Here is an 11868-nt window from a genome sequence, read left to right as displayed (position 1 = left end):
AGAAAAGATGGAGAGGAAGAATATTCCGGTCTATGGTAGTTAAATAAAATACAAGAGAGAGCACCAGAGCATCATATTTATAGGGTTTTTATAGGGTTTGGACGATGGTTTTTTTAACGGCTAATTTAAATTACTGTCGATCATTGATGAACTCCCATCATCTTCACTCCCCCAGCATTGGAGACCAACTTCAAATTAAGGAGGAAACATTTTTTTGGTTATGGCGTGAGACTTGAACCCAGTATCCTCTCCTTTTTTAAATTGAAGTCTTTGAGTTAAACTCAAATGGTTATTTTTTCTTTGTTCTTAATACTTATTATATTATTTTCCATTTTTTAAGTATATCCTAAAGTAAATTATTGAACTATAATAATATATACATATAACGTCTATGTGACAAATTATGCCCTTAACTTCTATTTTTTTGTTTTATGTAAACCAATTTACTTTTTATTTGCATCAAAACGATCAACATTTTGCTCGAGGGATAAAAGTTAATAAATTGTTTATGAAGTAGACTAAGTTACTTTTATGTTAAACGAGATTACCCTTATAATCGAAAATGAAATTTAAAATTGTACTTGTCACATCATCGGTATCAAATATTATCGGTAAGTGGATTATAGTTCAATCATTAAAATTCAATGTGCATACTTTGATAACTATGGTTCTATTTATAATTTTTATAATCACATAGTACTACTTGTAAAACTAACATAAGTTAAAACTTTCTACACCTAATTATGTGATACTAGCTAGAAATTAGTCAAGTACGTGTATTAAGATAGAAAATATTATGTTACTTTGAAAGCTGATCAATAAAAATAACTATGTGTGATTTTTTTTATCAAAAAAACAGCGACCACAATATACTGATTAACCAAATAGCTAGCGCTAGCAACAACCTGTACATCATCAAATACAATCGAACTGGCTATCCTATATGTAAATTTTACAACATTAAAATTGATCCAAGTGACCAAGTGTCCCACACCAATAGGGACATCTCCCCATACGTTTGGCTGATAAGAACGAGGTAATTAGCCATGACATCTTCAACAAAGGTGATGAGATTAGAATAGTTAGCGTGATTACTATAATGTTTGATTCCACTGTTATCAATATCAATTTATTTAAACTTAGAGATACTTAATAGCAAATTAGAAACTATAATAAAGATTGATACGAGTTAGGAGGTTTTAGCGTTGGTCAACGCTATTATAATTTCGGGAGCTAATTAGGAGCCTTTAAGGTTTCAAGGGGCGAAGCCTCTAGATCGACCGGGTGATTTCCACCACCCCTAGCTAGTGGGGACTAGGGACCAAGGGCAACGTCCCTAATAGGAATAGAAATGATCTTTCTTGTTAAGCATGCATCGAAAATTGTTGGGATATGCACACTTGTTAAAAGGTTGCATGGGAATGAAATTCAATAGCAATTGTTATTTGCACTAAGTTATCGTTAATCATCAATGGCAACTTGGTTTAATTAGCAGTGACAAGTGTGCTCATTAATAAGTTACTACTGAGCAATGTCAACTTAATCCTTAATACTTAATCCTTAATGGTAACTGACAAGGAAGCTATGTAAATGGGACCTTATGTTTCAATTTACCACTTGACAACCGGGCCATAGCATTCATATTTTATTTCTCAATGGCCTTATTAATAAGTTACTACTGCAATTAGCAGTGACAAGTGTGCTCATTGATAAGTTACTACTGAGCAATGTCAACTTAATCCTTAATAGTAACTGACTAGGAAGCTATGTAAATGGGACCTTATGTTTCAATATACCACCTGACAACCGGGGCCATAGCATTCATATTTTATTTCTCAATGGCCTTATTCAACTGTGAATATATGCAATAATGAAGTGTTGTGAAACTCGTTAAGCGCTAGTCGGACGGTGGGGCAAGATTAATGATTAACTAGGATTATCGGATTGGAATTTACATTTAAATTTTCAAATAACATTGATGTAGATATCGTGCTTTAATAAAAAATAAAGCAGTTATCGTGTGTTAATAACTTAATTATATGTACCTAGTAGGGCAAGTAAGGTCATCCTCTTTGGGAATCAATAAAAAAATGCTCGTAAAACTCATTATTTTTATTAAACAATTTTGGACAATCGATGTGATCAAGCGGATTTGAAAGAGATTAATAGTGAAAAAAACTTAACAAGCAAATAATTTTGATTGTGAGCGATTATGGGAAAAGAGCAACTACCCTAGGTTTCAAATTCATTATTTAACTAATAACCAAGATTTGTTCATTGAGACAACCTTAATGGAGATATCGTACGTAAAAATAATTTTTAGTGATGATTAGGAAATCGAACTTAATGGGTTCTATTAACTAGACCACCCGTCTAACTAAGATGTATCAAATAATACCTGTCATGAAGTCCTAATCATGAACGTTATGATATTGAAACACAATATAGATAATAATCAGACAGGTTAACTTTCAATCTCACAAGGTAAGTTCATTAAATCATCAGAACAAACAAAACTCACTCTCAATAAATGAACAAAACCAAATCAATTGGTTAATACATAGAATCCTAAACCTGGAGGTAATTACAAGAAATGTTCAGCCAAAGAAACATAATGAATACGATAAACTTGATGTTTGATAGAGTCACCATGGATGAAATCTTGGTTGGGAGATGTTCAAATGGTGAAGAATAGCCCCAAAATTGTTCAAGGCTGCTAGGGTATGAAGAAGTTAATACATACCGTGAAAACGGGCCTTAAATACTCCTTAAAGTTGTGAAAATCGACTTTTTGTGCGTCTAGATGGTCGTTACGGTGGCCGAAAGTCCCTCACGATCTCCAAAGTCTACCTTACGGCCTCCCTTTATGCCTAATCAAGGTTGAAAGCTACGGCCAGGCTGTAATTTATGACGGTTCTTGAACTAAATTCTTTGTTTTTTTATTTTCTTGACGAACGTGATCCATTCCAAGCCTCTGGTTGCTTTCATTCATCTATAGCTTGACTCTTTATTATCTTTAATACTCCAAATTAACTTCTTAAGCTCCAAACACCTAAAAACATAAAACCTCACAAAGTAATCGTGTTCGGTATATAAAAACGACTAATACACACAATATTAAACATTAAAAGCATATTCTTTTACCCATACATACATACATCAAATTTTATAAATAAAATTTTCATTTCTGATTAATTTTGACCGAATAACTATTGCTTGGTGACTAGTCGGTGGGTACCGACCAATGACTAATAGGAACATAGGCGTGATTTTTACAACCATGATTATATGATACACACATTCATAAACTAAGGCTAAGTAATTACACGGTATTGAACTCAACGAAAAACAATTGGAAACATTAATGCAAACTCCAAGAGTATTCATCGGTTTGAATATCGGTTATTTGGATTTTAATTTTTTAACTCCCTAGCCGACACCGACCACCAAGATTAATAAGGTATATAATGATTACTTTATATAAATAATATATTAGATTAATAAGGTATATAATAATTACTTTATATAAATAATATATATTTCTCTTTGCATGATAAATGCTTTTTTTTAAAGAAAGGATGCTAAAGAGAACATTCTCAGAATATGCCGCTTTGTCTATTGTTGATAGTGCGAAACCTACGCACCACGTACTTCTGTTGGTCGCTTTCTGCCTTTCTTCACTTGTCCTTCAAACTTCTCAAGCAAATGTTGGCGGTCCAAAATATTTTTTGCTTTTAAAGTTTTATTTACTTTTCTATAAATCAAAGGTGCTCGATGAAACTAGCTATTAAGCTCAAAACTATGAGTACAAACAGAATGAGTCATGCATTATTACCGGGAGATTAGATCGATAAATCTCGAATTAAGACGAGCTTTAATGAGTTTGGGCCGAACTTATATTCAAGCTTTTTTAAAAGCTCGACCTCGAGACTAACATATTAAGCTTAACTTGATGCGCAAGTTTAAACGGACCTACTATTTATATATGTAATTTTTATATAATAACTTTGTTTACAATAGGACCGGGTTTGCAATTCAAAAGGAGGTGACAGTGCAGCTTGTTGCCCGCTTACCCACATCTCTATTGTAATTTGATCATTTTGTTCAATATATGAATCATTTTCTCATATCTTAAATATATATTTACATAAGTAATAGTATATATAAAACGATAATAAAAATAAATAGAGTGAACTGTGGTTTTCGTCCTTGTGATTTGTCCAAATCTACAGTTTTAGTCCAATAGTTTCAAATTTGCGATTTACATCCATGTGGTTTCATTTCACTCGCAATTAAACATGAATTCACTAATCTCGTTAAGTCTGGTTTAACCCATCATCGTGCCCTTCACAAGGGGGGTAGTTGTGTCCTTTTTTTTTCCTTTTTCCTCAAATACACCCCAGTCCCTCACGTGAGGGAGCTTGCGAATTATGACTAGGGTTTATTTGGGGAGAAAAAGGACAAAACTTCCCCCTCCCGTTAGGGGCACGCAGATGGGTTTAACAACCAGACTTAATGGTAATTAATTAATTCGGGTTTAGTTGCAAGTGAAATGAAACCACATGAACGAAAATCGCAAATTTGAAATTATTATACTAAAACCGCAGATTTGGATAAACATAGGGACGAAAACTGTAGTTTACTCAAATAAAAAAAATATTTAAGTAATAACTATATGTGTGTGTGTGCATAAGTAGTTTTTATCCCCCATATTACGGGGGTGGTTTTACATTATTCATTTATATATTTATATATTTTTTGGATTTTATATATGTTTATAGTATAGAAGTTAATAATAACTTAGTATTTGATTATGAAAGAGTTTCAAAAATAAATGATATGTTATAACCCTTTTAAAAGCTATTTGGGTTTGGTGAGACTCATGAACCGCTTATTTTTTTTACTATAAAATTGTTTTTTAATTATAGAATAATATATATTTTTTTAAAGAAATTATATATTAATTTTTGATATATCCCTATTTTACAGGATTTTCATATCAAATTTGTGGTGAGATTAATTTTTATTTAATGAGATATTATAACGCGTTTAAGGAATATATAGGTTTGGTGAGATTCATACCTGTGAATTCGGGTCAAATGCATGAGAAGTCTCCATTTACAAATAATGCAATCTGGTGGTTTGAGAGAATGTACGGAACAACCAGAAAATTTTAAAGGTTTTGTGTGTGTGTATATATATATATAGGATTGATTTCTTTTGAAAACCACTTTGAGTTTTAAGAACTCGAAAGAACACAACGTAACAATTTTTTTTCGAATTTTTTTACACATGTGTAATACGTAAGTGTAAGTGATGTACAAAAAATTACGGTATTTTTTACACATCGAATCGACTTTTTACACATGTGTAACTAACGTTTAAACTTGTGTAATTATCAAAAATACTTATTTTCTCTCCTACTTCATTTTTTAATTAAATTAATCTCAGCCACATATTTCATATCATTTAATTAAATGTGTGGTTCAAAATTGAGTTCTTAAAGTTCTTAAAACTAACCATGGTTCTCAAAATAACCCTCCCATATATATATATATGTATATATATATGTATATATATATATGTATATATATATATATATATATATTATAGATACAGAAAAAACAAATTATTAAATGATTAATACATAATAAATAAGTTAGGTCTGAGCTTTAAAAAATTACTCACGTTCAGCATGTGCTTTAGAAACAGAGCCTTAAACGAACTAAGCTCGAGCTCTCTTAATTTAAACGAGTCAAGTTCGAGTTTATACGAGCTCCAACTCGACTCCTTTAAACCCTTGGTCAAAATAAATCTATATATTTTTAAATTAACTAAGCATGAGTTACTTATTTTACTTCTAGATGTATTTTATAATTTGACTGTTTATCTCAACTTTTATGTTAAGTTGTCATTTTAGTCTAGCTCACCAACTCGGTCTAACTTTTGAATTTGATGTTACGAAAAACACTATAGCCGGTTACGACCCAAATTACAAATGCTCTTAATTTTAATGGATGCATGACATTCGTATACGATAACATATATAGATAGGGATCGTGTAGCTGCTCCCACACATTTGCGAGATCACACCAAAGATTGTTTGTATGGTCCATGTTTAGGGAAAGGTTTCAAATGCGCCGAGGATTATTCTTGTGGATTTTGGACGACATGGAATAGCAATATCCCCTTTTTAGGGTATATTTGGATTCCAGAGGTATAAGATTTGTAGCGAGTTGCAGAAGTGTACATAAACTAGCTTACATGACAATTCCTGACGTGCGTGATAAGTATCTAAACATGTCGTCAAGAGTTTCACGTAAATCTATTGATCTCTTTTGAGCCGGTATTATTCAAATGTATGACGTGAACATTTGTGTAAACCAACAATGAGCGATCTGCAAATCTTATACATGACACATGAAATAATGCATGGATTTATGAGATTGCTCATTAATATCAAATATACACACTGAGCTTGGAGACATTTTCCGACGAGATGACGGGATCAATTCATGGGAGGATATCACCCCATCATACGAATATGCTCGAGGTGGTAGCCTCGCAAGATTTAAGGTTTTGACACATATTGTTTGGTGCGAGTTCCAACAATGAAATCAACATATGCAATCAATCGTCATTAAACAAGAATGTGCACAATAGAACCACATATGATCGTTCATATTATGTAGGGGGCATGGCCGTCTCGTTGGTAAGCTAAATGAGATAATGGCTTTAGGCCTCCAGATTTATAGGGGCTCCATCTTAAATAAGAGTTATGTATTATGAGATTTTGAAAGTAGAGTTATTTTATAATTAGTAACTTAATGATGAGCTACAAGTTAAGGATGATTGCTTCATATCCATTATCACGGCATATCATTCATATTTTATAATTATTGTATACTCTTTAGCGCTATACACATAAAGAAAAGAAAATAAAAATGCCTCAACATTTTAGTTTTAGGCCTCCAGGGACATTGAGACGGGCCTGTAGGGGGTCACAATACAAATACAAATATTTTCTTGCCGACGAGATATCCACAAACGATGCTTGTTTTGTGAAAACATTTTTGTCTTCAGACACCAATAAACGGAAAAGATTCAAGAGGGCACTAGAAGTAGCTCGGTAGGAGGTGAAACGAGCTTTTATATGTATCCTCCAAAGTCGTTGGACTATACTTTGAGGCCCAGGACGACCAACATAATGCACAAAAATTAGAAGAATCACCTATGCTTGCATCGTATTTCACAACATAAACTTATAAGATAATGGTTTACGTATCTTATGTGTATTTCATGAAAACAAGCTTCTCCCTTTTAAAATGGTCCACAAGTAAATGCCAAGACCGCTTTAGAGAATTGGGTTCCAAAAACCTTTCATAACGTACGAACGGATCTGTTTGAGCATATTTCTAGAGTCCTCATGCATTCACTCGACGAATAGTCTGTGCTTCTTTTGTGGAAAGTTAGTATTTTATTAAGGTACGTTTTTTTTTTCTTTTTCTAAAACGTAGTAATTACTAACATGCTTTTTTTAATAATAACATATTCTAACTTTAAAAGTTTTATTATTTATTAAATGCACTAAAAAGCCTATTTGATGTCTCCCTCACATGAAATAGGGTTCGTGATTTTTGGTCCCCACATGAAATAGGGGACCTCACTTTATAAAAATTTAAGCTTCATCACTGTTCATTAATAAACATGTCTTCTGAAATATGAACTTATACTCTTTAATGTTTATACTTTTATTAAAGACTCATAAAGAGTCTAAAACCCATTCGATGTTTTAGTAATTTAATTTTTAATCATATTTCTAAATGGTGCTCAACTATTAGCTAGTATATAAATATACTAGGTTATTGACCCGTGGGCGCCACGGGTTGAAATAATTAAATCTTGTAACATAAAACGATAATTTTAAAGTCAAAAACAAAAATCATACATACATATTGCCACGATAATAGAATATACAATTGTTAATAACTTTCCAAGAAAAATAAAACGATCTTTACAATCACTCCATGGATAAAAAATAAAAACTTCATATATTAAAAAGTTCCTTATAAACCACATTTGAAGTTTGATTTGTAACTTTACCCTCCTTGTCTAAAATAAGCATTTTAACTCCGGCTCTACTCTTCACTCTGGATAAAGCCACATATAACTGACCATGTGTAAACACCGGATGTCGAAGATATATTCCAACTCTTGCTAGGGATTGGCCTTGACTTTTGTTAATTGTCATTGCAAAACAAACCGCTATAGGAAACTGTCTTCTTTTCAACTTGATTGGCAATTTTTTATCTGTAGGAGTTAGTGTACTTCGAGTTAAGTAAGTGCGATGACCAATGTTTGTACCCGAAATGACCTTTACTTCAATAAAATGCCTACCGCATTGAATAATCTGTAATCTTGTTCCGTTGCATAAACCGTTTTTCTGATCAATATTTCTTAGCAACATTACTGGGACATCAACTTTTACAACCAATTTATGATTAGGCATACCAGAAAGCTTCAAACCATTTAGAAAGTCCGGTGAGTGCAATGCTTGATCGAAACCAGGCCCGACAGTTTCAGAGTTGTCAATACTATCCGAACTTAGATATTCAACTTCTTCTCCCGGAAAGAAAGTTAAAAATCTGTCATTAATATCTTGGACAACCTCGTTTAAGGGTGCAAGTATGGCCCTTTCTTGGAAATAAGAAATATCATTAAAATTATCCAATAATGCAGGATAAACAAAATCAATAAGTTCTGAAAGTGGATCAGCAGAATCACCGATCAAAAGATCATTTGGTATTTCTATAACTGAATTACCATCATTGTCACCACCAAGTGTACCTTCACCAACTTCCAACAACCAATTTGCGAACTGGGAGGCCTCTTCAAAATCGGATGGGTTACACCCGACAGTTAACCTCATGTTTTTGGTTAACTTCAGAACTTTACAATTGGACCACAAATGGGACGAACAAAGTGACGCATTAACAATATCACTACGTGATCCATTTTGTATTACGGGTAGTATTTGACGAAAGTCATCCCTAAAAACAACAACTTCCCCCCCAAATGGCTTTCGAGTACTATCACGGTTAACACCTTTTAAAACATCTTTGAGACTCCTATCCAAAGCTTCAAATGCATGCTTATGTATCATAGGAGCCTCGTCCCAGATAATCAGATCAGTTTGCTTAATTAAGTTGCAAACATCTGGATTTTTTGTTATTGAACAGGTAGAATCCTTAGTTAGATTTATAGGAATTAGAAATCTAGAGTGAGCGGTTCTACCTCCTTTAAGTAACAAAGATGCTATACCGCTTGAAGCCACACTTAAAACGAATTTTGATTTCGATCGTTTGGAAGCAGATAAAGTCTTCCATAAAAATGTTTTTCCCGTGCCTCCATATCCATAAACAAAGAAAACACCACCATTTTTTGCATCTACTACTTCCATTATCTCGTTAAACACACTGCATTGCTCATCTGTTAACGAACTATAAAGTCGTTCAAACTCACCTGTCATATGATGTGTATCGTACGCAAGTTCTTCGTTCATAAAACGATTTGTTGATGCGGAAATTGAATCATCATCAGGGAAAGGCATGGTGGGAAAACAACGTAAACTACAATTGTTTCGCAACAGGAAGTTTTGAATTTCAAGTAGAGCGAGGTTCTTTAGTTGGGCTTCTGAAAGTACCAAATCTGTAGGCAATAAAAAAATTGTTAAACAATTAGGTTTTTTATAAACATATTTGTGATAAATCTATAAAAAATAAAAGAAAAACATTTGATACCTTTATTTTTCTGCTCTATTTGTTGTTTATATAGAATGCCATCAATTAAAAACTTCCAACTCTTTTCCCAAACATCGTCCGCCCGAGATAAACTATATGTGATTAACATTGTTGCAAATAAACTGCGTAAGTAGTAACCACTTGCAGTATGACTTGCTTCTTCAATAGCTTCTATATACTCGTTGTCATCATCTAGAAGCCCTCTTTTATAACATGCATCTCTATACGTAGCACACACTTCACCATCAACCTTACGAATATCTTCAAAGCATTTAGGACCTTTAACCTTATTTAACAAAATTCTTAAAAAGTATGCTTCATTAAAGGCGGGTGGAACATGATGAATTCGACCGATGGAAAAACCACGTTTACGAAGCTCCCAAACCCTTGCGTCTTGTTTCCAAACAAATTTTGTTGGAAACTCTGCGTAAGTTAGGGTTTGTGCAAGATCATATTTCTGGTTACACTCCATCCAACCAGTGAATCTTGACAAACCAACAGTGGGTTTGTTTAAAACGTCTTCAACATCATCATCATCTGCAAACACAACTGTCTGTTGACCGGGTAAATGAAACGGATGTCGAGTAACTGAAGGAAATCTATAATGCACATCAAAAGCAAATATTCTCCATGCCGCCTCACATGTAGACAGAAATCTGCAATCATAAAATGCCTTAACTTCGTCTACATTTTCATCTTGATTAGCAGCATTGTTTTGTACAAGGGATATAGTTGCACGATCGAGACCTTTATTAATGTACTTAAATAAATACTTTATCGAACCCTCTTGATTACACCATTCAACGTTGATATGGGCTTGATATTTTTTTAACAGTTTCTTGTTATAAGGAACAACATGTCTGTTGTCTAAATTTACCCCAGACTTAACAACAACATTACCCAAGTCTCTTCTTCGATAAACAGGAAAGCCATTAGAATCAATGGACGTTTCGTTTTGAAGTTTCTTTGGGAAATTTTTTGAGCATTCGTTATCCACCATGCAAGTGCATTGAGGGTGAGTAACACCACATGGACCATGCATCATGTGGTCGCTTACAAGCGAATACAACTCCGGATCTTCATTCTTATCTGGAATTTCTGCAGAGATAAAGTTGTCTATACACTCCGGATTATGAATTTTGTGCTCAGAATGCAAAAAAGGCAAATGTGTGCATGGGGTAATCCACGTTTCTGAAATTCAATTGTGTACACACCTGCATGATATAAGTAGTTGTGAATTAGATAACTTATTTAAAAAAAAGATAACATATGTTAAAATTAATTGTTTTGATAGCTTAATTTTGATAATTATAATCAACAATATCTTAAAAAACCAATGTTATTATGAACTACAAAAATAAAACATACCAGCTTGAAGCTTCCCCAACAAAGCTTTATCCTTTAGATCTTTCATCAATGAATCAAGCTTCATTTTAAATACCCGACATAATATATCGGGCCTGTCTTCGGACTTTCGATTTTTATTTCGTAAAAATCGTTTGATTTCCGGCCAATTCGGGTTGCATGTTATGGTTATAAAGAAATCGGGATAACCAAACCATCTACATATAGTCATTGCATCAAGGTAATTTTGCATCATATACCGAGCACCTCCGGTAAATGAAGAAGGTAAAATAATACGTTGGCCAGCAGAGGACACGTCAGATGTTCCAGCCGAATGTAGATTTCTTAGGTTTTCATAAGTTTCAGACCTAAGATTTTTTTGTTGTGTGCGTACATAATGCAACCTTTGAGTCTCTATCATCGTGTACGAATCTACAAACAGCTGCTGAGTCAGTCTTCCGCCATTTAAAGTTAGCGGGTAGCTGTCTGGCCTATCTTGAAATCTGTACGCCCAAAATTCACGCATAGTGCACTTCTTGCGTTTTTTTTTGTCGAACCTCGAACATTACGATGCAGTATGTCAATACTATAACCATCGTCACCATATAGGAAAAAAATAGGATACTTAAGAGGAACATATGACGGATGCAATTCACTAATACGTTTCAAAGATCCACTTTGAGTTGTGACAATAATATCTCTTTTATCAACTGCATCACCAATA

At 33.4% G+C, this 11868-nt stretch overlaps 1 protein-coding gene across 1 annotated transcript; it reads right to left on the bottom strand.

Annotated features, from left to right (window-relative positions):
• Positions 1-7857: 7857 nt before the first annotated feature.
• On the bottom strand, positions 7858-11232 carry LOC143601299 (uncharacterized). The gene is made up of 4 exons (XM_077078747.1): positions 11169-11232; positions 9801-10898; positions 8176-9708; positions 7858-7901 (listed from the first exon to the last, which is right to left on the bottom strand). Exons 1-4 carry the CDS (start codon positions 11230-11232, stop codon positions 7858-7860), a joined length of 2739 nt encoding a protein of 912 aa, XP_076934862.1.
• Positions 11233-11868: the final 636 nt, after the last annotated feature.

Source organism: Bidens hawaiensis, unplaced genomic scaffold (genome assembly GCF_021521415.1).
Source record: "Bidens hawaiensis isolate Kalapana, Puna unplaced genomic scaffold, B.hawaiensis_p1.1 tig00056019_1, whole genome shotgun sequence".
Lineage (NCBI taxonomy): Eukaryota > Viridiplantae > Streptophyta > Magnoliopsida > Asterales > Asteraceae > Bidens > Bidens hawaiensis.
This window is presented reverse-complemented; position numbering and strand designations above follow the sequence as displayed.

What these genes read in the sequence shown, in the direction of transcription:
- LOC143601299 (XM_077078747.1), bottom strand. Translation starts at nt 11,232, where the DNA reads ATGAAGCTTGATTCATTGATGAAAGATCTAAAGGATAAAGCTTTGTTG. An exon ending in GTTGGGGAAGCTTCAAGCTG is followed by an intron (nt 10,899 to 11,168) that starts GTATGTTTTATT and finishes TTATCTCTGCAG; the next exon opens with AAATTCCAGATAAGAATGAA. An exon ending in ACATCCGGTGTTTACACATG is followed by an intron (nt 7,902 to 8,175) that starts GTCAGTTATATG and finishes TTATGTTACAAG; the next exon opens with ATTTAATTATTTCAACCCGT.